At 36.0% G+C, this 26,856-nt stretch overlaps 3 protein-coding genes across 4 annotated transcripts in view; 2 read left to right on the top strand and 1 right to left on the bottom strand.

Moving 5' to 3' along the window:
- LOC107671031 (probable cytosolic iron-sulfur protein assembly protein ciao1) overlaps positions 1–8,375 on the top strand; it is a 9,778-nt gene extending 1,403 nt beyond the window's left edge. The window contains exons 3-9 of one of the 2 annotated variants that reach the window (XM_016463866.1): positions 1,722–1,870; positions 1,972–2,083; positions 3,577–3,665; positions 3,759–3,954; positions 4,068–4,143; positions 7,612–7,813; positions 8,065–8,375. In XM_016463866.1, the coding sequence (XP_016319352.1) occupies positions 1,722–1,870; positions 1,972–2,083; positions 3,577–3,665; positions 3,759–3,954; positions 4,068–4,143; positions 7,612–7,813; positions 8,065–8,097 (857 nt within the window). In that variant the 3' untranslated portion in view covers positions 8,098–8,375. Of the gene's footprint in view, positions 1–1,721; positions 1,871–1,971; positions 2,084–3,576; positions 3,666–3,758; positions 3,955–4,067; positions 4,144–7,611; positions 7,814–7,862 lie in introns of both variants that reach the window. The other variant, XM_016463867.1, reaches the window with a different exon arrangement.
- Positions 8,376–9,758: 1,383 nt separating this feature from the next.
- Positions 9,759–13,196, bottom strand: LOC107670987 (ubiquitin fusion degradation protein 1 homolog). The gene is made up of 12 exons (XM_016463802.1): positions 13,077–13,196; positions 12,466–12,598; positions 12,319–12,351; positions 12,108–12,229; positions 11,886–12,016; positions 11,698–11,770; positions 11,546–11,614; positions 10,887–10,955; positions 10,737–10,784; positions 10,513–10,601; positions 10,347–10,428; positions 9,759–10,126 (listed from the first exon to the last, which is right to left on the bottom strand). Exons 1-12 carry the CDS (start codon positions 13,077–13,079, stop codon positions 10,052–10,054), a joined length of 927 nt encoding a protein of 308 aa, XP_016319288.1. The 5' UTR covers positions 13,080–13,196; the 3' UTR covers positions 9,759–10,051.
- A 329-nt stretch (positions 13,197–13,525) lies between these two features.
- On the top strand, positions 13,526–22,414 carry LOC107670985 (cell division control protein 45 homolog). Its single transcript, XM_016463800.1, has 18 exons — positions 13,526–13,703; positions 14,033–14,092; positions 14,936–15,028; positions 15,188–15,325; positions 15,419–15,574; positions 15,848–15,906; positions 16,004–16,052; positions 16,745–16,806; positions 17,067–17,117; positions 17,228–17,347; positions 17,669–17,800; positions 19,333–19,431; positions 19,510–19,671; positions 19,810–19,948; positions 20,695–20,778; positions 20,940–21,058; positions 21,136–21,212; positions 21,985–22,414. The coding sequence occupies exons 1-18, from the start codon at positions 13,653–13,655 to the stop codon at positions 22,047–22,049; spliced, it is 1,716 nt and encodes a 571-aa protein (XP_016319286.1). The 5' UTR covers positions 13,526–13,652; the 3' UTR covers positions 22,050–22,414.
- The last annotated feature ends 4,442 nt before the right edge of the window (positions 22,415–26,856 follow it).

Raw genomic sequence — 26,856 nt, 5'->3', positions numbered from 1 at the left:
ACCTCCACACCAAGACAAACACAACTGGAAAGGGAGGGAGGGCTTCACTTCTGCGGCTCTCTGCCTTTCTGTGATCAATGTGTGCTACACTGCTGTGCTGCGCGGAGGGAAGAAAGGTATCGGAACTCGACAGAACCTCAACACTTCCCGACCTGATATTTTGATTTTTTTATTTGTTTGACAGAGAAAGCTGTGCGCAAACAGAAACATACACACGCACACATAATACATACGTATATTCTTTTATTTATTTAAAAAAAAAAAAAAAAACTCCCCAGAAAAAAGGGCACTTTCTCTCAAGGAAGAAAAAGGGCAGGTGCTCAAGCCCCCTTTTATGTCTATGTGTGCACGTGCCTGGTTAACAACATCAGCATTGCGTGACTACGGGTATGTAGTGTGTATTAGCATGTAGATTTCAATTTCTGTACGGTCTAATCTCTAATTGTCATACCTTTTAACCCAAAAAGCAAATTATTCTTCCTTCAAACTGGTTTTCTTTGAAATACAAAACTTGTGTAATCCCAGGCTATCTGTAAACAGATGCACATTTAAAACTAGAATATAATCTCATTTCAGTGACATGTGTTTCATAAACACATAGTCCTTTCTGGATTACAATCCGCCATCAAAATGATACATTTAATTATTCCAGCTGCTGTGAGAAAAGGTTATAAACGATCCGCAATAAACACATAGTCCTTTCTGGATTACAATCCGCCATCAAAATGATACATTTAATTATTCCGGCTGCTGTGAGAAAAGGCTATAAACGATCCGCCACCTGCAGGATCCTCACATGCAATATAGCATATCAGCCGGGAAAACTTCTTTGTTTACAGACGTGACGTAATAATGACGCAGCTGCATGCTCGAATTTCCTGCGAATTGCTGTACCACTCAAATTAGAAAACATTATTATAAGCTAACCATTGTGTAAGTAAGGCGATCGTTTTGAACACTGGCTGGTTATGTACTCGCACTTGATTTCGGATCATTTTTAACCAAAAAATGTTACTGACTGCAGCTTCAATAAGCAACAGAAAGAGATGCATACATGCAGTATGTGATGCACAAAACAAATATACAACACCCTACACACTGCTTATACTATTTTACTATTTGCTATTTATTTAACACATCCTTGCAAGACTGCATCTGATTATAAATTATTTTGTATATACGTATTTTACATATATATTTCTGTTTCTATTTATTTATATATACATACACACAGAGGTGATCAAAATTTTTTGAATAATTAATATTTTTGAATGACGTCACACCAAGGCTGCATTTGTATGATCAAAAATTACAGCAAAATATTTTGAAATATTATTACGCTCTAAAATAGCTGTTTGCTATATAAATAAAGTTTAAAATTAATTTATTTACATGACAGAAAAGCTTAATTTTCCAGACACCTGAAGACTGGAGTAATGGCTGCTGAAAATTCAGCTTTGTCATCACAGGAATAAATTACATTTTAAAATATATTCATATAGAAAACAGTTATTTTAAATTATAATAATATTTTACAATATAATATTTTATAATAGTTTTTACTGTATTGTTGACTGAATAAATACAGCCTTGGTGAACATCTTTCTTCTTTCAAAAACATTAAAAAAATCGTAATTATTACAAACTTTTGACTGCCATTATATATTCATCTTATTTTATTTTTATTGTTTGTGTCTTATGTGTCTGATCTTTATTCTCAGGGGACAGTTGGGAATGTAAGTCTGTCTTGGCCGATGGACACCAGCGTACGGTCAGAAAGGTGGCCTGGTCTCCCTGCGGGAAATATCTAGCATCAGCCAGCTTTGATGCCACAACATGCATCTGGAAGAAGACGAATGATGATTTTGAGGTTTGTTTTTGCATAAGCATAGTTTCAGACCCTTAAAAATTGAAAGAAGTGACATTGTTAACATCTCGTCGGACTGACATGTCCGTCATGTGTGTTTACAGTTCCTGACAGTGCTAGAAGGTCATGAGAACGAGGTCAAGTGTGTCACCTGGGCTCCGTCTGGAAACTTACTGGCCACCTGCAGCAGAGACAAAAGTGTTTGGATCTGGGAAGGTACATCAGGAAGTGATAAATGAATAGTCTCTCTATAGCAAAAATACAATTTGTTTTCTTTAGAATGACATGAACTAATGAATCGTTCATAATAAGCCAAGGAACGTGCATTAAGAAAGTAACATTTTTATTTCATTTTCACTTTAAGGTTTGACTTTGAGTTTAAGGTAGCAATTTTAAGTTATATGTATCATCATACAGGGTTCCCACGCTTCTTGAAAGTACTTGAAAGTGCTTGAATGATAGGTGCTTGATATAAAATAAATGGTGCTTGAAAAAGTCCTTGAAAGTCCTTGAATCTGGTGTTCATGAAAGAGTGGGAACCCTGATCATAATTCCCCAGTTGATTCATCAAAGTACATTAAGACAACTGTTCTGTATTGGAAAGGTTTTTTAAATATAAAAATTAGAAATTATTAAATTAAATATGTATACAGTATTTGCATACATTTCCAGAAATCTGATCATTAGATAAAGCCAAATTCTTGTTTCATTTTGATGATATAGTCAAAGGTTTTACAAAAGGAAAACTGGATATCTAATTGAATCACTCCATAAATCAGAAAATACTGTCAGCAGCCTGGAAAAAATATGTATATATTTTTCACCATGTTTTAGGAATAAAATGTTATATAAATCAGGCAAATGATATATGAACAAACCTTCAGAATATAGATTGGAATAAAACTGTAAAGTTCTGTTCGTGTAAGTGCTACTAAAGTGGAGATTTCTGGCTTAAATATTTTAAGAAAACAGCCTTGTATTGTAATTTAAATCTACAGACACAAATAGATAAAATATATAGTTCAGTCATGAAACTCTAGATGGCGCAGGCTGACGGGTTGTTAACGTAACTGATGATATTCAGAGAGTTAAACGACTTGGCACAAGCTGATTGGTTCATGCTGCATATGCAGCCAATGAGCTTACTGCCTTGCATTTATATGGCTGGCTAGCATTCACTTGAGATTTTGCAGCGCGCTTTCAGAATTTCTCTGAAACCCTCCACCTTCCCCAGCTCCACCTGTATAGATCTGCTACGGGGTTATTTTATATGCTATTTGTGCAGCAGCAGTATGTCTTAAATACTCATGGCACTGTATCGCCATATGCATTGGCAGTAGCAAGTTCCTGTACTTGCTTGCAGCAGCAGCAATAATCTACAACTACAGCAATAAACAACAGCAGCAGCAATTCAGCAGCAGCATAGCAGATCTGTTCCGCCAAGACCAAATACATTAACATTGTCATATCCATCACCATGCTAAAATCTTCCGAGAGTTCTCATAATTGAAATGTAATAAAATAAACACTTAAATGTGTATTTTGGATGTTTTCTTTCCGCTAGTCTGAAAGTTATGCTAGTAAAATAACCCAAAAATCTCAAAATTGATCAGTGCATGAAGAAACAGTAGTTTTTCCTGTAGTGTCTTTCCTTAAAGTAATTATTAAGATTACTATTATTTGTGTTAAAACCTTTATTTTCCTTCTAGTGGACGAGGAGGATGAATATGAGTGTGTAAGTGTTGTGAATTCACACACGCAGGACGTGAAGCATGTCGTTTGGCACCCAACACAGGAGGTATGATATTGACATGCATGTTATCCGGCGCTCACATTATTAATGTTTTCACACAAGTAATGACCAGCTGTTTCTTGTAATTTTCGTTTGCAGCTTCTCGCATCAGCCAGTTATGACAACAAAGTGTGTATTTATAAAGAGGAGGATGATGACTGGGGATGTAGAGCCACGTTGGAGGGTCACGAATCCACCGTTTGGAGTCTGGCCTTTGACCCTGAAGGACAGAGATTGGCGTCATGTAGCGATGATCGTACCGTGAAGATCTGGAAGGAGTCAACGCCTGGAGATGGTGAGAGCGTGAGGATTTCAAAACGTTTCTTATGTACAGTTTTGTCCTATGTTGCTATTTTGAATAGTAAGTCTGTAGTTCTTGGCTTGGCTGTGATGGTGATTTTGTCGCAGGTTCAACAGATGAGTCCTGGAAGTGTGTGTGTAACTTGTCTGGATTCCATGGGAGAACAGTATATGATGTTGCATGGTAAGATGCACTGTGTTAACTTCAAGTCTTAACCCTATAAAACCTACTGATTTATATTTAATGCGTGAATTTACAAGGCCTCTATATTATCAACATGATCAAAACTGCTGAAAACCTGTTGAACACAATCTACTTTACTCCATTCCTTCTGTCGTCTGATTGATAGTTTGTATATTTTTGTATATTTATAGATTGTATATTTTTAGCAAGCAAAAGGCCGTTTAGTATAATTGTACAAATATCCACCTTCAGCTTGTGCTTCACGTGTCTTTTTGCTATGAAATCTTTACTGATTTTTCCAAAGCAAATATTAGAATATTTTTTATTGTTAGTAATATTTCAAAATGAACATTTACTTCACCCTTGAAAGTCATAATAAGCGATGTCCGACTTTGGAAACTATAGTTCTCTCCTTAACCCTCATCCATCCCTCGGGTCATTTTGACCCAAAACTGATTTTCTTAAAATTCTAAAATTCGTGTGTTGATTGTACCGGACTTTTGTCACACTTGCACCGGGAATACACAAAAAAAAATTTAGTGGATTCGAGGAGTTTAAATGGGTGCAATAAATAGGATCCTATAGGCCCCTCTAGTGGCTGTAACCATAAAATGCAATTTTATGTCATTTTTCCCCACCAGATGAAACAGGACTGAAATTGTGTCTTTATTTGTTTTGTTTTGTTTTTTTGTGAAATAATGTACAAAAACTGCTTATTTGCTTATATTTTCTTAAAAATATCCAGAATAAAAGGTAAATATAATAAAAATCACCAAAAAAATAACAGAAAAACCTACATAAATATTTAGAAAAAAAATTATTAAAATGGATCAATATAAGATTTCTGGACCCAAAAAAAATTAGTGTCATTGTTAGCCTTCGGGTCATTTTGACCCGTGAGGGACACTTGTTATAGGTTCGGGGGGTTAAATATGAAGAGGTCAAGCAACAGATTAATGAGTTACTCCAAATTCCACAAAAAGCTTATGGACGTAATTAAAATACAAATCAGACATTGAAGTGTTGCTGTTTTTGTTACTCTTCTGAGGAAGATTCATTTACTTGTTTTGGTAATGTACCCACACAGAGAACATTTTGGTCAGATTTTAATGTTCATCCACTCTTATTTTGCAAGTGACTTTTCTTTCTTTTTTAAAGATGTTTTCTTTGGATTGTTTGACAACTCAAAAGAGAATATAGGAAAATATAACTTAATTTGTGTTTCCTTCTAGCTAAATTTCACATATATAAACAAAAATCTGTCTAAATGTCTATTTATTTTTTTTTTTCAAAGTTGATCTAGACAAGTACATAGAAACTATCCAAAGTTCTGTTAATCCTAAAGCAGCAAAAACTTCATCTGTGTTCATCCTATGCGTCCTCTTAATCACAGATTAACCATAGTTTTGCTACTCTAACCATATTTTAACCATGGTTTTTGTAGTAAAACTGTGGTTATACCAAAAAACATGGTTACTACACTTTTACTATAATAAAACCATATTTAATTTTCTGAAGGGATTTGTGTTTGTGTATGTTTTCTTTCTTTGTTTTTTCTTTGTTTTGTTTTTATAACTGTACTGCCTTAAAGGGTTAGTTCACACAAAAATGAAAATTCTGTCATTAATTACTCACCCTCATGTCGTTCTAAACCCGTAAGACCTCCGTTCATCTTTGGAACACAAATTAAGATATTTTTGATGAATTCTGAGAGCTCTCTGACCCTCCCATAGACAGCAATGTAATTACCACAATCAAGGTCCAGAAACGTAGCAAGGAAATCTGTAAAATAATCCATGTGACATCAGGGGTTCAAACGTAATTTTACGAAGCTACGAGAATACTTTTTGTACGCAAAGAAAACAAATAACGACTTTATTCAACAATTCGTCTCCTCCGCTAATAAAGAACTAAGAAAGAACGTAAACAGCGTATGCTATTCTGTCAGGACGCAGCTGACACAGAATAGCATACGCTGTTTACGTTCAGTGGATATATATGGGGAAGTCGTGGCCTAATGGTTAGAGAGTCGGACTCATAACCCAAAGGTTGTGGGTTCGAGTCTGGTACCGGCAGAGATTGTAGGTGGGGGGAGTGAATGTACAACGCTCTCTCCCACCTTCAATACCACGACTGAGGTGCCCTTGAGCAAGGCACCGAACCCCCAACTGCTCCCCGGGCGCCGCAGCATAAATGGCTGCCCACTGCTCCGGGTGTGTGTTCATGGTGTGTGTGTGTTCACTGCTGTGTGTGTGCACTTTGGATGGGTTAAACGCAGAGCACTAATTCCGAGTATGGGTCACCATACTTGGCCACATGTCACGTCACTTTTTATATTCTCCAAAATGGCACCAGGGTGACGCGGAGGAGACGAATTGTTGAATAAAGTCATTATTTTTGTTTTCTTTGCGTACAAAAAGAACGGGGGTCTTACGGGTTTAGGACGACATGAGGGTGAGTAATTAATGACAGAATTTTCATTTTTGGGTGAACTAACCCTTTACGAAATCAGGAAAAAAAAGATTTGCAAACCTGCTCCGAAGTCCCAATCTAAATCAAATGATTCGCGATACACAACCCGATTGGAGCGTTCCGAAACCGTGAATCATTTTGCGATGCAGTGGTTTAATTGATTCGGAGTTTTGAAAAGCTCAGTTTCACCCATCTACGTGCTTTTTAAAATCATTACAAGCGATGTCAAAATTCGAAATGAATGGCTCGTTTGATCTGGTTTTTGCTAGTGAATTGCGTGAACTGAGTGATCGAAGTCACGAGTTTGAATGGTTCCAGCGTAAATAACTCGATCAGTTGATCCGGTTTGTCCGTTCTTCTTTTCACATCTTCAGCCATTTACACAACACTGTCAATACTACTACTGGCTTAGCTAGCTAGTTTTATGATATTAACTGAAATAAACCAAAAAAAGTATGATGTTTACAAATTAAATATAAATATTTCCATTCCAAAGATAACATCCAACACAAATCTACGAACATATTCAGGTGAGGTAACTGGTTCACAGCTAACTAGTGAAACACTCCATTAATAGGATGAGCTGCAGCTTAAAATGTTAGATGGAAACATTGTGCATTATGATGAATTATGATAGTTGTTGGGAGCAGAGGTATCCGAGTCTTCAGATATTTTTTGTAAAATGGTCTGTTGAAAGTTGAATTTTTAAACTCTAAAGTGTTGCTATAAATACTCTGTGTTTTCCTTAGATATTAGTTTTAGAGAAGATACTGCATACCCTGAATTTATTTCTTAATTTATCCCTAATTTATTCCTTATTTTCTTTAATTGTTCTTAATTGGTCTATTAATTTTTTTTAAAGACATGTATGAATTTAGCTTTATAAATGTATATTTTTATATTTATGTACAGATAACCCTGTCATTGGCTCAGAGTTCAGAAGCGATGTATGTAATTGCAGGTGCATGTAATTTTTCTTAATTTTGACATGTTAAGGTGTCGTCTGACCGGTGCCCTGGCCACAGCGTGTGGTGATGACGGAGTCCGTGTGTTCAGAGAAGACCCCACTGCTGACCCAGAGCAGCCTGTCTTCTTCATGTCAGCCCATGTGCCCAAAGCCCACGGTCAGGACATCAACTGCGTGTCCTGGAACCCAAAGGAGGCGGGACTGCTGGCCACCTGCAGTGACAACGGAGAGTTATGTAATTGCAGGTGCATGTAATTTTTCTTAATTTTGACATGTTAAGGTGTCGTCTGACCGGTGCCCTGGCCACAGCGTGTGGTGATGACGGAGTCCGTGTGTTCAGAGAAGACCCCACTGCTGACCCAGAGCAGCCTGTCTTCTTCATGTCAGCCCATGTGCCCAAAGCCCACGGTCAGGACATCAACTGCGTGTCCTGGAACCCAAAGGAGGCGGGACTGCGTGCCACCTGCAGTGACAACGGAGAGTTTGCCATCTGGAAGTACAACTCTGATTCCTGAGCTGGTGAATGACACTCGATCAGACAAGCACTGAATGAATTTCAACTGCTCAATGCATAATGAGGAACAATAGCTGTTTTTATTCTGGCTGTGAGTGAGGAAACTGTGTGTATTGGCAGCACTGGTGAAATGGATTGAAAGACAATATACTCTTTAACTCACATCACTCTTTGTTTTTGATGGGATATCAGAATTGTTTTTGACAGTATGGATATATTTTAGCTGTATCTGTGGCTTAAAATACCTTCAGTGCTTTAATTAAATAAAGATAAAACATCCTGATTTTTCTTTTTATCATGTCTCAGAACCATCCGTTTAGATTGATATTAAACATATTCAAAGTCTGTTAAGTGAATTCATCTATAATAGTTGTGTTAAAGTAATGTTCCACTTTTATTAGACCTTTGTCAGGGTAAATACTGACTTTTTGACAGGAATGAAAGCAAGACTGTGACAGATAGAAGTATAGTGCGTTTAGTGGATTGAACTGTTGTTTAACAACATGCTGATTCTGGGGGGAAAAAACTTTCAGTAAACAAAAACTCGAGGACCTTCATGCAGTGTGTGCCATTGTAAAGACTGTAAGTCTGTCTTTCACAGCCTCATTTTCAACTGTTAAATGAAATATGGAATCTAACCTGACTAAGGTGTATACAAATTAAAACATACCATGATACAATCATAATAGATGTTTATGGGCATTTGAGAATGTTTAAAAGTAGATCTGCCATTTTTTTTAAACTGCTTTTCTGTATAAAAATCTGTTTGAGCTGTAAAGTTGTTCTAATTGCCCATTTCACAGTAATTTCTACTTTTCTGAACTTTGGTTATAAGTTACTGATGAAATATTGGATATTTTAAATGGACAAGGTTCTGTTTTGACAAATTTTTCACAACAAGCTGATGTCTAACACTGTCTTGTGGTTATACTCTCAGTTAAATTGTGTTGAAATTATTTTCTGATGTTACATCACTTGCTCACCAATGGATCCTCTGCAGTGAATGGGTGCCGTCAGAATGAGAGTCCAAACAGCTGATAAAAACATCACAATAATCCACACCACTCCAGTCCGTCAGTTAACAGCTTGTGAAGTGAAAAGCTGTGTTTGTAGGAAACAAATCCATAATTCCGGCTAATAATAGGAGTCCTAGCAATAATTTTACTTTCTCCACGACTTTTTCACTGGTGGAAATTTTATGGATTATGGACGCGTATTTTATCCAGAAGCAGTGGTTTAATGTTAAAACACCTTGATGATGGATTTGTTTCTTACAAACACTCACAAGACATTAACTGATGGACTGGAGTGGTGTGGATTACTTGTGGATTATTGTGATGTTTTTATCAGCTGTTTGGATTCTCATTCTGACGGCACCCATTCACTGCAGAAGATCTATTGGTGAGCAAGTGATGTAATGCTACATTTCTCCAAATCTGTGCCCATTAAGAAACAAACTCATCTACATCTTGGATGATCTGAGTGTTAGCAAATTTTTAGCAAATTTCGTTTTTGGGTGAACTATTCTATTAAGTCATATGAACTAATAATGTCATGTTTCATAAAACTATTACAATAATATATGGTTTGAAGTACGAAGCAGAAGGTATATGATAAAAACTCATTCTAAAGTAAATAAAGAACAAGTCTGATGAATTGCAGGGTGAACTTTATTTAAATAATTCAAAGTTTTATGCATATAAATGTTACAGAACAAGTGTTGGTCACTGGATTGTGTTTCCTAATATATGAAAAAGGGGATTCAGAACACCAAACCATTTGTAAAACATCATTTGTCATGTGCAGAGAAACATCAGTGAGGTCCTTATGGAAAAATCAGGTGCGTGTCATCAAAAAACTGTCAAATAAATGTTGAGTATACAGTAGTTCAAAAAGAGCACAAAAAACCAAACAGTAGTTTACTTTCTGTGTTCAAGTCAACTGTACATGTGTAATCAGGGTTTTCTGCCTTTTTTGCGCAGGGACTGTCCTTCCCCAGAGAACGCAATGAAGTTACTGATTGTATCATCCTGGAGACAAGAAAATATGATTTTCTTATTATTCAAGTAAGAAGAGATTTGCAAAACCTCTACTTAACAGTATCTCAACTTAAACTGTCAGTGATTAATGACAAAATTTTTATTTTGGGGTGGAGTATCCCTTTAACAGTGACAATTTACTTAATTTGTGAACATAGAAATGTGGATTTGTTTAAACCCTAAATATTATTTGCCCTGTAATTTCACTTACTGTTTCAGTTTTGCGGGGCTGTTGTCTGGAGTTACGGATGAAGGTGATCCTTCCCATTTTGAAATCATAGTTAGGAATTCCTCTGTATAAAATATGTTAAAAATAAAAAGCAATTAAAATGAAAGTTCAACTTAGACTGCGAGAATGAGAGGTAGTTGGTCAGTACCGTTTGATGTCACTGGGATCGAGGGCTGCTGGACTGGGTTCAATGCCTTTTTTCTTCCCATCTAGACGATTTCCAGAACCGGTAAAGGCCTGTGGAGAAAAACAGGAAGGAAAGGCACCAATGTATTAATTGAAGTGGACAAGTCTTAATTTATCAAGGTAACATTTGATTTTAAATATTATATGAAGGTGCACTGCAGTAATGATAATCATTGCTTGACTTACTCTGAAACCGATGTCCATCTCATAGTTACTGGGATCCGTCTCCTCTTCCTACAGCAGAATGGTAAACATGAGCATTAAGAACAACTTATGTGTGAATTATAATACTGAGCTGTCATGTGATGCAAGGGATTTTTGTTTGTCGGAACATACTGTTGGTTCTTCAGGATGCTGCATGTGTCTCTCTGGTTCTTTGTAACCAAGAGGAGCATCAAAGTCCACCTCGAAGGCAAAAATTGTGTAATTAGAGATACATTGAGGTATTCAGGTAATATAATACAGATTTGATAAAACATAAAATGTATAGCTCCATTCGAACGCTTGGGTCAGTAAGATTTTTAATGTTTTTTTTAAGTCTTCTGCTCACCAAGACTGCATTTATTTGATCAAAAAATAGTCAAATCAGTAGAATTGTGAAATATTATTACGATCTAAAATAACCGTTTTCTGTTTGAATATATTTTAAAATGTAATTTATTCCTGTGAAGCAAAGCCGAATTTTCAGCATCATTCCTCCAGTCTTCAGTGTCACATGATCCTTCAGAAATCATTCTAATATGCTGATTTGCTAATTAAGAAACATTTTTGATTATTATTAATGTTGAAAACTTCAAAAGAACAACATTTGAGATAGAATTCTTTTTAACATTATAAATGTCCTAACGTATCAAATTTGATCATTTTAATGCATCCTTGCTGAATAAAAGTATTAATTTATTTATTTCAAGTCCTACTGACCCAAACCTTTTGATCAGTAGTGTATATATGACTGTTATTTATTGTGTGCTTATATATTAAATAAGCATCCCTACATTCATATCACACTCAATGATGGACACAGCCTTGTCTGGTTTGGTCTCCATGACACGTAACTCATAAATCTGGAAGACAGAAATTTCTGGTTTAGTGCATCATGGTTTTTACCACTTGAATCATTATTATACTGATTAACAGACATAATCACCTTTTCATTATAATTGATAGCGATTACGTCTCCTGTGGTCAAACAGGCGAAATTCCTCAAAGCATTTTCTAATCTGAAAACATATTAATATTACAATTTGAATAAATCAGCACATTCAGATCTAGATATTGGCTGTTATATTGTTCAAAATATTTTGCGTAAAAGGTGTATGTTATTTATATATTTACACAGCTTTGGGATTTGTGATATCCAGGAAGTCTGGACTCTGCGGCTGGAATTTGGAGTATGTGGCCACCATGAGATTCACACTCTCCACCTGGACCAAGCCACCCTCCTCCAACAACAAGTTCTGCATCATCTGAGGACAAAAAACATGATCAAAACAATAATGTGTCAAAGAAAAATGCCAGCAAGATCCAGTACGAGTCTATCTGCTGTATGTGTTATACCCAGTGAGGGAGGTAACAGATGCCTTCATCTGCCACAAACTCCAGAACCCCACAGTGTGTCATTCTGTCTGAATTCTTGTTGGTGAGTTTGAACAGCATGGGGTATGTGATGTTAAGTCTGCCTGAAAAACAAACCACATGTGAAATCAATATACGAGACATCACTGGAAATACAGATATTTTCATATTTAATTAAATGCATGTAACTTACTCAGCTGGTCCAAAGCAGACGGGGGCATAATTACTGAGAACACAACATAATATCTGCATTAGTTCAGTGAAATGTAACCCAGAATCTACTAAATAAATTCATGGTTTCGCCTTGCTTTGCTTTACAGTATTATAGACCATAACATACTCTTTCCTCCTTTCTCCACATCTGAGCGGTCGTTGGGTCCTGCCAGCATGGACACAGAATAACACCGGTACTGAGTGGAGAAACGGTTCTGGAAAACCCGGCCCACGTGGGGCTCAAACATGTTGAAGGAGAACTGATGGAGGAAGAGGACAGAAACAGTCAAAACACAAACTTTTAACAACACATTATCTGTTTGTATTTGTGTGTGTGTGTGTGTGTGTGTGTGTGTGTGTTCAGAAAATTGACCCTTATGACTGGTTTTGTGGTCCAGGGTCTCACACACATATATATATATATATATATATATATACACACACACACAATTAATGTTTATCAGTAGACTATGAGTTTATTTAACAAATGCAGTAATAACTGGTGCATTTCTAATAATATTCTCTTCTTATGCTGAAATGTTTATGTATCAAAAAACTCCTCTTCATTAATAAATTTAGATGTCATTTAAATTTTAAACAAACATCCAATCTCCTGAGTTCTGCAACAGTGACAGTGCAGCTTTCTATTGCTTTTAGCTTAGCATTAGCTAGTAAGTTCTAATAGCAAAAACAATAAAAGGTGTCATGCTAAAAGGTAGATTAAAGTCGATTACGCACCATATTAGCGCTTTATCTGACAGCAGAGTATCAGCAGTGATGAGAGAATACTGATGGCAACTCAATAACAAACACAGCAGCTCTCCTTTCAGTGGGAAGTGCGTGACGCAACAAAACAACAACGCGTCGTTCTAAGCCGTAGCCAATCACATCTCTCTTTCAAGCTTCGGTACACGCCCTATATATCAAATGTGTTAAATCCATAAGAAATATAATAATTACAATAACTCTTCAATTAATTAGTAAAATACGCTTTTAAAAAATCTAGATTTTTGTTTTTCTATTAGCGTATTTTGTACCATATTTTATTTTGCAAGGCTGTGTATCTGTATCTGATTGGACAGAAGAGCCGCTTGCTGTCGCACGCCATTGGCTAATGTATCCACCTGTCACTCGAAGTCGTTTTTCAATTGGTTGTTTCTGCAAAGGCCGAACTAAATGTAGCAAATTTGGCGCCAGAGACGAAACACGGAAACCTTCAGTTTAAAACAACAAGGACTTTGTCTTAAAACATACGCAGACGTTATAGTTTTTTATTTATATATATATTTTAACTTTATAACCTTATATTTTAACATGTTTGTGACCGATATTCGAAAGGAATTTTATGAAGTTGTCGTTAATCAGGTGCGTAATAGTTGTTTTTTGTTTTGTTCGTTTGCTGGAGTCGTTCAAGGCAGAAATGCTGTTGATATTTACTAAATTGTTTGATGATTTTTTTTTAAGTACTATTAATGCTACAATTATTTGCTAATGTTTTAATGTTATATGTTATAAAGTACATATTAATTTGTAGTATGTTAATGTTGTATCTTATGTTACTGCTTGTGTATTACAAGGTACTGTATTGTTGGTTGAAGTTTACAGTACAAACTCTTTACTTGCAGTTAAATACATATTCGTAAACTACTTTGACTTTCTTAAACTTGCATGTTTTGTTGTTTTTATATCTTTAGAGAGTGGCCCTGTTCGTGTCTCCTGATATTGATGCTTTGTGTGCCTGTAAAGTTCTGCAGGTTAGTCATGTCATAAATTCATATGCTACAGTAACTTTGGCAATGAATGTTACAACATACACACGCATTCAATGCACAAGATGTTACAGGATGCCTACCACAACATGCACATGTAGAAAAACATCCAAAGGAAACAGTATGATGTAATGGTGCACAGAATGTAGTATGATTATGTGGTGTAGATATTCAGATGTTTATGTAGTACATGTTAGAGATCAAACATGGTTGGTTAGTTGGTTTAGAACAGGGGTCTTCAATCTTTTAGATCTTATGGACTCCCAAATATGATCATCTATGTGCAAGAGACCCCATCATAAAATCTAAAAGGCAGCTATATACATATTCATTTATAAAGACCTAATTAATACTCTGAAAAAATATTATAGCAAATATGTGTAAAATATTATTTGTGAAATATTTAGTGTCTATCATGTTACCTCATTGCGTGATATTTCTACTCATTATGGTACTATACTGTTTGATGTATTTAATTATTTGAATACAATTTTTTTTTATATATAAATGTATTTATTCGTATCAATCATTTATTCATTTTGATCAATTTTTAATTTACTTGATTTTTTTTAATCAAATGTTTTTTTGTTTATTTGGTTTATTAGTTATTTTAGATCAAATTTATTTTAATCATATTTTATTAAGTGTTTTTAGTTTAATCTTATTTTTTATTTATGTATTAACTTTTTTTTCTAAACTTTTCCACGGTCCCCCAGCACTTGTTGTGGTTTGAAAACCCATGCTGCTTTGAAGTAAACTATATCCCGCAGTACTTGCTCAAAAGTATTCAACATTTTTAGTCCTAGAGTTTATGTCTGTTCCATCCAGGCTCTATTTCACTGTGATCAAGTCCAGTATACTCTGGTTCCTGTGGCAGGATGGCAGGATTTAGGGACCGCCTTTATGGAGCATAAAGAGCAGGTACCACTTAATGCTCTGCCATAAATGCTGTCTACATTGGCATTTTTAAAACCCAGTTTGTATATCAACTGTATAGACTGTTATTTGGTTAGTAGTCCTCAGCTTTTGAGTCTAATCTAGACACAATTGTTATTTGTATCTGTATGTTTCTTCTTCTAGTACCAGTATTTTGTTTTGATAAACTGCGGAGCAAATGTGGACCTGCTGGAGACCCTTCAGCCTGAGGAAGACTCCGTTTTCTTCATCTGTGATACACACCGACCTGTTGACGTGGTTAATGTCTATAATGACACACAGGTACAAATGTTCAGCATTTTATTTGCTCTAATGCATCTTGTTATATATATTCTTATTGTCAAATGAATAATTTCTTTATTTGAACTGCAATAGATTAAGCTTCTGATAAAGCAGGATGACGACCTTGGTGTTCCGTCCTACGATGACATCTTCCGTGATGATGAGGAGGATGAAGAAGCTGGCGATGATTCTGGAAATGAAAGTGATGGCAGTGCAGAGCCTTCTGGGAAACGAAGGCGATATGATGAGGCTCGTTTCATCATAATGTCATACCTGTTAGAAGTAGCTGGATTATTTCTATTCAGATCCTCTAATGCAGTGTTTCTCAACCAGGGGTCCGTGGACCCCTAGTGGTCCTTTAACTTGAATTATACTGCATTTGGTCCTCACAAAGACACAAATTATACATAGATGAGTCAATTTTGTTCTGGGGGTCCTTGAGGATGGTTCTGAATTGGACTGGGGTCCGGTACGCCAAACGGTTGAGATTCACTGCTCTAATGTATGTGTTAACTGCTTCAGGATGCACTGGAAAGGAGAATAGAACGACAACGGGCCAGACGGGAATGGGAAGCTCGAAGGTCAGTAATTATGAACATAACAATCACTTCATATTACAGTTGCCAGTGCTGACACATTTGTGTGTGTTTACATTCTGAAGTGTGTTTGTGTTTGCAGGAGAGAGATTCTGTTTGACTACGAGCAGTATGAGTTTCATGGAACATCAGTGAGTAACTGTAATTTCATATGGTCTGACATTCATGCATTAATGTATTTGTGACAGATTAATTTGAAGATGGTTTGATTGGTAACTAGGACTCTGCAATGGGGCTACAACATGATCAATATATCAATGTCTTTTGGCTTTTAACTATATAAAATATCATTTTTGTACTAATGTATGTTGCTCTGGAATATGCACTAATTAATATAACAATACATTGGGATTAACAGCATTGTTTACATGCATATGTTTTTATTAAAACAATGCTATGAGGGACTTCAAAATATTTCTGTATTATTGCATCAGTGTTTTGAACATTCAAAATGTGAACTTAGTCTTAATTTCAGTTTAAAAATTAATTAATTAATCTGATATATAATCTAATCTATATAATTTATTTTGAGATTGTATGGGTTTGATATGTATTTTGTGCATGTCTTAAATTTCATTGTATAAACTATGCATATACTCTAAAACTGTTTTTAGAGTATATGCAGTTTTAAAACTGACATGCTCTAATATATTTGTTGTATAATTTTGTATTGCCAGAACAATATTTGTAAATATTTTATTTATGAAATATTTGTCAATTATTCATTTACATGAATATTCAATGTATCACTTAGTGCTACTGCTTACTACTTGAATAAGCAATATTTTTCTCAAAATTTGCAACCACTTTATTCTATTTTCAGGCAGCATTGGTGATGTTTGAGCTGGCCTGGGTCATGTCTAAAGACACCAAAGACATGTTGTGGTGAGCTTCTTATTTTATATTACCTATAATAAGTCACAGTACAAAAAAAAAACTGAAACAATTTGATGTAGGATTGGCTTTGAAACGATTTTTAGTGAATTTCACAATGACAAATTAAAGAATTGAATTAAATGCTAAATAGAAGAATTGAAATCGTATTTTCTTTTAAAAGTACTCCACTAATCTGTTTACAACTTTGAATAACCATTGTACAGTGTATATTTGTTCTCTGAACTGAAAACTCGCTCTTTGATTGGCAGGTGGAGTGTCATTGGAGTGACAGATCAGTGGGTTCATGATAAAATACCACAGTAAGAATCTCACTCTTACCTCGTTTTGCCAACATTAACCTCTTTGAAACATCTCAGATTTTCTCATGACTTCTGAAGCAAATGTTCAAGTAATCTTGTTTCTTGTATAGCATGAAATATGTGACAGACATCGCCACCCTACAGCGCCACGTGTCCCGACACAACCATAGAAATGAGGATGAGGAGAACTCGCTGTCCATCGACTGCATGAGGATCACTTTTGAATACGAGTATCCTGCTTCATATGATGATGAATTTGTGGTGTGAATGAGTGTTCAGACGGTAAACCGGTGTACTACTGTTTAAAAACTGCATGCTGCAGTGTTTCATGTTCTTTTTGCTAATTTTGTGTAAAAATGTCTCACTTTTTGCATAATGGTGTGTTCTGTGCTCTAGCAAGTGAGATTGTTTCATGCATAAAGATAATGTGCACAATATACAGTATGCATGCTGCTGTATATCAAAAATAAGTAGTATGCTATTGTGAACATGCATGCTGATGAGCTGTGTGTGTGTGATTAGTGTGTTTGGCCCTTGACCCCGCATGTCAGTCTGAGGTTGGTGTTATATCAGCACTGGTCTCTGTACGAGAGCATCTGTAACTCCTGTTACACCTCCTGCAGCTTTAAACTCTGGTCCATCAACGGACAGAAGAAACTCCAAGAGTTCCTAGCAGACATGGGGTGAGTGGACTGATCTTATTCTTCTTGCTCTTAATTCGCACAAAAATACTTTGGTTCATGTGTTAATGGTGTGAACACTTTGGTGTTTCTGCTAAAGCAAGAAGCTTTGCATTACAGTAATTTTATCACATGTATGGCATATTTTTTCCTGGTTAATCATGGAAACCTCTTTCCTGGCCACCATTAACTTATGTTATGAATATGATAAAGATGTTTAATTTATTAAAGCATTAATAGTTTATTGAGCAAGATCATTAAAGGGGTCATATGATGCGATTTCAAGTTTTCCTTTCTCTTTGGAGTGTTACAAGCTGATTGTGAATAGATAAGATCCCTGAAGTTGCAAAGACTAAAGTCTCAAAACCAAAGAGATATTCTTTATCAAAGTTAAGACTCTGCCACGCCCCCCTAAAACGGCTCGTTCTAACACGCCCCCACATATCTACCTCACTATGTGGAAATATTTGCATAATGCCGCCCAAATGTTCACGCAAAGAAAGAAGGCGTGGTTTCAGTAACTGCAGTTAGTGTTGAAGCAGCATGTCAGGGAGACGCTGTGTCAACATATTCTGTTACACCAAATACACAAAATAATGATCTTTAAAAAAGCATCATATGACCCCTTTAAAGTTGATGTGTGCCAATGATTTGTATTAAAAGAATAGTTCATCCTAAAAATTAAAATGTCCTGAAAATTCTCATCCTCAAGCCATCCAAGATGTAGATGAGTTGTTTCTTCATCTGAAAAGTTTTGGAGATATGTAGCATTCCATCACTTGCTCACCAATGGATGCTCTGCAGTGAATGGGTGCCGTCAGAATGAGAGTCCAAACAGCTGATAAAAACATCACGATAATCCACAAGTAATCCACACCACTCCAGTCCATCAACTAATGTCTTGTGAAGTGAAAAACTGTGTGTTTGTAGGAAACAAATCCATTCTTCCAGCTAAAATAAACGTCCTCCTAGCCATAATATTGCTTTCTCCAGTGAAAACGTTGTCTCATCTGAATCAGGAGAGAAATATGCACAGACATATGCACAGATCAAGCACCATTTACAAGCGAAAACCGTCCAAATCAAATTCTAAACAAATATATGGGTGGATTTGGATGTGAAAGAACCGCAGGGGATGGACTTTTTCGCTTGTGGAAGTGTTGTTATGGATTATGGAGGTTTAATGTTAAAACACCTTGATGATGGATTTGTTTCTTACAATTACCCACAAGATGTTAACTGATGGACTGGAGTGGTGTGGATTATTGTGATGTTTTTATCAGCTGTTTGGACTCTCATTCTGACAGCACCCATTCACTGCAGAGGATCCACTGGTGAGCAAGTGATGCAATGCTACATTTCTCCAAATCTGATGAAGAAACACTCTTCTACATCTTGGACGGCCTGAGAGTGTGCACATTCTCAGGAAGTTTTAATTTTGGGTGAGCTATTCCTTTAATGCTCAGTAAAATTGTATTATGGTTGTTTTATAGTTTGGTTCATCATATCTTTTTAATAATTGTTTTTTCCACCAGTCTCCCACTCAAGCAGGTGCGACAGAAGTTTAACTCTATGGATATGACAATTAAAGAGAACCTGCGTGAAGTCATCGAGGAATCTGCCAATAAATTCAGGTGAGAGAGAGTCAAATGAAAAGATTGCTCTTGCAGTAGTCAGTATCTGTCATGTTTAATCATTCAAGTTTTTTTTAGTATGAAAGACATCCGTGTGCAGACGTTTGCTGTACACTTTGGCTTTAAGAACCGGTTCCTGGCCAGTGATGTAGTTCACGCTGCGGCCGCCCTGCTGGAGAACGTGGAGAGGGATGAAACCCCAACGGACAACTTCATCAAAGCTCTGGACTGTCTGTCCAGGTATGAAACGGTTATTATAGTTACCTAAAACTAGAACCATAAAAAATCATTTTCATTGATTTTGTAAAGTGTCAGTGTGGTTTCTTAATGTCCGTTTTTACTCAGCAACTCTCTCTCGTTTCTCATGTGTCTCTGTAGGAGTAATCTGGAGCGGTTGCATTTAGGCATTGCTCTGGCCAAGAAGAAACTGAAGGCCATTCAGCAGACAGTGGCGAGCTGCATCTGCACTAACCTCATACTCTCACAGGGGCCTTTCCTCTATTGTCATTTACTGGAGGTAATCTTCAAGTTTATATTTCTGGAGTGGAGCAATTTTCCATCAAACTCTAAAAACTAGCATGGAAAAGCCCCATAATTGTAGTCTATAGTAAGTACAACACTGTATTTTTAACAGGATTAGCTCCAGTGTTTTCAGTGTCTCACAGCAGTTTGGTTCTCTGTGAATGCTGGTCCATCTCTGCAAGTCTGCAGTGAAAACACTGTATGTGCCAACCATCTCACCAAATTTGTAGTCAAGATATATATCTGGTGTCAAAACTAAAGCTCTATGGTAAACATTTGAAAGCAGGAAATTAAATACAGCCATGAATACTTACTGTTGCTCTGTAAAATAAGATTATTATTCTTCCTTTTTTTTTTCTTATTCTTCAATACTCTAATGCAGTATTATTACTACAGTCATATTTATTGATTTGTTTTGATATTTATAATTTAATAAAATAAGAAATAGCTTATTGTTATTATGAAATACTCTTTTATAGTATAATCGTAATTTCTATAGTAATACATTTATTGAATTTTGTAATTTTGAAAAACAATAACAAATATTTACGATTATTAAAATGTATTACAATGAATATTATTATTATTATTACTTGTCAACTCTGCCCAATGCTCATGTTTTCCACAAAACAAAATAAGATGTTTGTAATCATATGAGGATGACTAAATAACGACAGTTTTTATTTTGTTGTCATTAATTCTTTTATTGTGTTGAAACCAAGTAGTTTTTTCTGTTTGTAGGGAACACCAGATGTGAAGCTGTTTTCTAAACCTCTGGCTCTGACTCTCCTCTGCAAATACCTGCTCAAAGCATTCGTCTGCTCTGTAAGTACATGTGGGCAAAAATACTGAATGAAAGTAGTAATTTGATGTGATGTGTCTGTGGAGTTTGTCAGCAATCACGCTAAGCTGCTAAGCCAAAAAAAACAATCTTAAAGCTAAGCACGTTAAACACATGGCAGTTCTCATGTGTATGTCGTTGTTAGACGAGGAACAAACGCTGTAAGATCCTTCCATTGATAATGGCGGCTCCTCTGGATGTGGAGAAGGGAACCGTGATCGTCCTGGGAATTCCACCAGAATCAGAAACGTCCGACAAGAAAAAGTGGGTTTGTTTTATATAGAGATGTTACATGCACTCTTTTTCAGCTAATTCTAACTCCAATCATTTTTATTTTCAAGTTTCTTTGGCCGGGCTTTTGAAAAGGCAGCTGAGAGCACCAGCTCCAGAACTCTACACGATCATTTCGACACTTCAGGTAAGTCACTGCAGCACAGCATCATGGGTGGTGTTCTCACACACAGCATGTCAACCACTAGAGGGCAGAGCAGATCAGAGCTTCTGTGCCGTCTGTCTGCTCTTCTGATCACTGCTGTGTGTGTCAGGAGTTTGCTTTTTAATTTGCAATGAGAAGAAATTAAGAAAATGAGTAGAAAACAAATGCTGTGATGTTGAAAAACTTCAAAACAGTGTTAGTTTAGTATAATTTGGATACTATTTATTATATAGTATTTATTAATGTTTTTAAATAGTTTTTGTTTTCTATATTTTCTGTTTTCATTTTAATTATAGTAATGTATTTTTGTTTAGACTTTTTTTATTAGTTTATTTAGGTATTTTATTTATGGGGGCAGTGGTTCAAAACAAGTTTCTGTGTTCTGTGTTCCTGAATGTCTTTTTTTTTTTTTTTTTTTACATGGAATACAACGTCACACTATAAGGACACCAGTGCCAAACTTAATTTCAAAGCCAAATCTTGAATAAATTCTACTAATGTTAAATGGAAAAATGTGTTGAGGAATGACTGTTTTGTCACAGAACAGTTTGCATTACATGAGATGCCGTTATATTCACTCGTTCTGTCAGCATCTCAGTCGATTTTCCCATCATTTCTGTCAGTTTGGTGTCAGATGCCTTCAGCTCTGCTAGGCCCCAAAACACACAAACGTTTACACATGCACACGTGTGCATTTATCAACATGTCCCAACAGATTATGAATCTCTCTCTCTCTCTCTCTCTCTCTCTGCAGTCATAGAGCTAAAGATGGAGGACAGGGGGAAGTTTCTGGATGCCCTCATCGCCCTGTTGTCATAAAGGCCCACTGCATGCTGGGAACTGCCCACAGAAACTTTTGACATGTTATATGTGTGTGTTTTGATTCTGCAAAGAGACTCACATCCACACACACACACTGTTGCTCCACAAGGGGAATTTCACAGCCCTTGAGTAAATATGAGATTTAATGTGTTCTCAGTCAGTTTGGTGCCAAATACCTTCACTGACCTTCACCTTGACGTTTATACCGTCTGCAGCCCTTCCTGAAGACTTCAGGATCACCTCAGAGATCAGCTGGTGTTTTGGTCGTGTGCTGCCAGACATTCTGTTTGACTGTACAGGCCTGATTTAACTGTTTTGTGTCATGTCATTTAGTATGTATTTGTGTGTGTTATATATGAATTCAAATAAATGATTTTTATAATCTTTTGAATGTGAAGTATTTAATTTGACTTGCAATTCAATGATGCTTTCACTTTTTTTTTTTCTTTGTATGATTGTTTTTTTATTATTATTATTTGTAAAAAAAAAAAAATGTACCTATAATTTATTGAAGAAATGTTTCTAAAATAAATTTAAAAAGATAGGCCTGGTGATGTGTGCTGAATAAAAAAATGTCTTAAGATTAACATGTACTTAATATTATGGTAATTAATATGGACGACAACCTATTTTAGTCAGAAGCAAGGATTTTAAGTTAAAAATCCTTCATGGATTTTTTTATTAGAAACAAGCAGCTTTTTGCTTCACAAGACGTTATTTAATGGACTGGAGTGGTGTGGATTATTGTGATGTGTTTATCAGCTGTTTGGACTCTCATTCTGACGGCACCCATTCACTGCAGAGCATCCATTGCTGAGCAAGTGATGCAATGCTACATTTCTCCAAATCTGATCTGATGAAGAAACAAACTCCTCTACATCTTGGATGACCTGATGGCGAGTACATTTTAAGTAGATTTTCATTTTTTGGTGAACTATTATTCCTTGAATTACTTTGTTTTGATGACGAAAGTTGTACGATACCTTTGGTTTGTGCAACAAACAGGCCACGATTATTTATTATATTATTATCTACAAACTTTTCCGGAAAGAAAATCAAATTTTTTATTCACTTTCAGTAAATATTTATGAATTAGCCTTTTCAAAGCTACTTTAATGTCACTTTTTTACTTTAATAGTATAAATGACAAGACACTTCAAGTGTCCGTGCTGCTGTTTTCCACACGGTCCGCTAAAAATCTCAGTTTTGTTGACTTTTTAAAGTCAAACAGGTTTGGACCGGCATGAGGGTGAGTAAAAGACGACTACTTGATTTTTGGCTGAACTATCGCTTTAAACAGCCGCGGGGGGGGTCACGTGACAAGAGTGATGCGAGAAGACTTAACTTTCGTTAATAAAACTTTCATTTATTCGTTTAATAGCCTATACGTGAGTGTCTTTGTTGCTGGGTTTTCATTAAAAAAATAACAATGAACCAACTAAGCATTCGTTTTAAATAAGGGAAAATACCTTATTTATTTGGGTTACAACGGCTATATCCATCTTATTCATTTTGTCAATGCAAGGTAGATGTTTAATATATGCGAATTTGCCATTGTACTATTTTATGGCCGATGTGTTTTAATTAATAAGATAATAAACCACACAGTCAATTTGATTCAACTTAACTCATATTTAACCGTTGCTTCTTGTCATTGTAGGCTTAGGCTACTTTTTTCAATTAATTTTAATGAATATACTAATTAATAAAATGAGTATTATTTATTTTGTATTACATATTGTTCATTAATTTTTAACACCGCACCCCCAGCACCCCCATTTCTTCGTGGGCTACACTCCAGGGAGTGCTGCAGCACCCCTACTTCCCGCAGTAATGGCTTTAAGTTGTCGTTCCTGGCGCTAAGGACAGCACTACCCTCCGTCAGTGAGCTCTGGCAAACCCTCTCCCCTAATGAATGGGTGGATGTGTTTATGTATCATGGGTTATTATCAAAGCATGACTCAACTGTTTATCTTTTTCCTGTTTTCTTTTTTTCTCGCTCACGTTCTCACATCATGTCCTGTAGTATCACATTTACTCGATTCTTACTGTACTCTGCAATCTGCAAAATGTCATAGCTACTAACTCTAGTTATGTGCAGTAGCCTAATAGTGATGCTGGCCTCGGAGTCGCTGCTTTTTTCCACTAAATGCTCTGTTGGAATGTAATGCACTGGTTAGATGCACAGAACAAGAAATACATCTCTTTTTTTTGTTTAATATGACACCTACAAGAATGTATTTATTCTGGACTTGTTATTATCAACAAAAGTGTCTTTGGTTTTGTGGCATGATGTAGCCGTTCTGTTGTTTTCTTCTCTCGGTCTGTTCTTGAACGGTTTGATCTCGTGAGGATTAGCTGTTCTGGATGAACAATAGAAGTCATGTGTGTGTGTGTGTGTGTGTACTGGTTTATATATCCTGGTGGGGACTTAAACCTGACTACACAGACTCATGGGGACTCGTGTCACGGTGGGGACCTAAATTGTGGTCCCCACGGGTACAAAAGCTTATAAACCATACAGAATTAAGTTTTTTAAAAATCTAAAAATGCAGAAAGTTTCCTGTGAGGGGTAGGTTTAGGGGTAGGGTTGGTGTAGGGCAATAGAATATACGGTCTGTACAGTATAAAAACCATTACGCCTATGGAGAGTCCCCACAAGGATAGCTGACCAGACATGTGTGTGTGTGTGTGATTCTCCATCTCTTTTGGGTGGGCTTCATCCGTTCAGACTTTATAAGAAAAATTGTTCTTTTAAGAACTGTTCACTGAAAGGTTCTTTGGGGAGCCTAAAATGGCTCTGATAACCCCCATTGGGAACCTTTTTTATTTTTGAGAGTTTAAGAAGCAGGAAGAATCAGCAAAAGCTTCCAAATGCTCTCATTTTAATTTTAAAGTTGTCTTGGAGAAACAGTTGAGATGTTAAAGAGATCTCTGGTGATTTTTCTTACAGGTGTGTGTGAGTGAACATGCTCTGAAGAATACCAGAAAAGACGGTCAAACATCCATGAAGAATCCCACAGCAACCAATTAAAATGCTGCCCAACTGAGAAGACAATTTCCTCTGGGTGAGTCAGTGTGTGTGTGTGTGTGTGTGTCCATGCTCTCTTAAATTGTTGTAATGAAAAGCTGGAAATCTCTGTTGAAGAAGAAAATCAGACATCTAAAGCAGAATAAAGCCGTCTCATATAACCAAGACTGTGTCCATAAGCTGGTGTCACAGCAGGAGGTCAAACCCTCGTCCAGTTCATTTACTTTCAACTTGCACACATTCCATATTTCATTAAGAATATTCCAGAATCATTCCCAGGCATTCCGGAACCTGCAGGGTTCAGTCACCGCTGCCACTCAGTGTTCCCATCGGAGTGAAAAATCACAAATGAGATTTACTATATTGTTGCTTGTAAACGGTTTTTCTCCTGAGAAAATAACTCCAATACTATCCTGTATCCTTCTAATCTGTATCCTCGAGATCGCCGCAGTGTCTCAAACTGTGCTCAGATTTCGCAAGATCCCAAAGGCTGCTATCAAAATCCGGAAATCTCAATAGGAATTCAAATTTTGCTGTTTCAATTCTTCCAGGAGAAAATGATCTGAGCTGCTCTTCACATTATAGTAGTTTTTAAGTTTATAGTTGCTTTATGTTTTCATTTCAAATTAAGTTTTAGTAATTATGTGTATGTAAAGAAAAAAGTAATTGTGAATTTTTATCTCACAATTCTGATTTTTTTCCCCCCCTCACAATTCAGACATTTTCCTCGCAAGTTTACATCTCGCAATTCAGTTTTTTGTTTCCACCATGGAATAAAAAGTCAAATAATTACAACTTTTTTATCTCATAATTCTGACTTTTTTCCTCAGATTTGTGAATTTAATAAAGTTTGAATCTCACAATTCTAAGAAAAAAATAGAATTGAATTCTGAATATTAATTCAGAATTGTTAGAAAGTCCGAATTTCGAGTTTACATCTCAATCATCACAAGCTTATTAGGGCTGGGTGTCGATTCAGATGTTCCAATTCGATTCGATTCGATTTTCAAGCTCTCAATTCGATTCGATATTCGATTTCGATTCGATTGTTGATTTCAATTCTCGATTCGATTTGACTATATGAATGAATATAGATTTAATACAAATCCTATATTTATAAAAAATGAACAGTGAACATAAGATTACAAATGGTTAATTAATAGGAAATTAAGAGCCACAAACCTGTATATTAAACACTTTTTATTTTAGGTACACTTGGGTACAATAAAACAAAACCCAACTTTATATTTCAAATGCATACAATGAATAGACAGAATTTTGAAGCAAGATGAAAAACTGATGCTGAAAATTGGACAAGTCAGAACAGTCGCATGCCTTGATCAAACAGGATCAGGTTATTTTATGTTTAAGACAAAACAAACATAAAATCTCACAGCATTAGCTGTAACATGGAGGCTGCAAGCCTATGAACGGTGTAGGAAAACTAATACTGGCTTTTGGGTGATAGTTCACCCAAAAATAAAAATTCTGTCATCATTTATGCATGTATGAATTTCTTTTCTTCTGTTGAACACAAAAGAAGATATTTTGAAGAATATGGATAACCAAACTGTTTTGGTCCCCATTGACTTCCATATATTTTTCTCCATACTATGGAAGTCAAGTCAATAGGGCCCATCAACTATATGTTTGGCATATAGCTTTGTTCTTGTCCACAGTATCTTTGTCATCGTGCTTGCGAAATCTAAAATGCTTCCATACCTCGGACTTTTTATGTGAAGCTGGTGTTGACGTCGGGAACGCACCTGAATC

Source organism: Sinocyclocheilus anshuiensis, unplaced genomic scaffold (genome assembly GCF_001515605.1).
Source record: "Sinocyclocheilus anshuiensis isolate Anshui unplaced genomic scaffold, SAMN03320099.WGS_v1.1 scaffold332, whole genome shotgun sequence".
NCBI lineage: Eukaryota > Metazoa > Chordata > Actinopteri > Cypriniformes > Cyprinidae > Sinocyclocheilus > Sinocyclocheilus anshuiensis.
The sequence above is the reverse complement of the archived record's forward strand: the minus strand, read 5'-3'. Positions and strand labels throughout refer to the sequence as shown.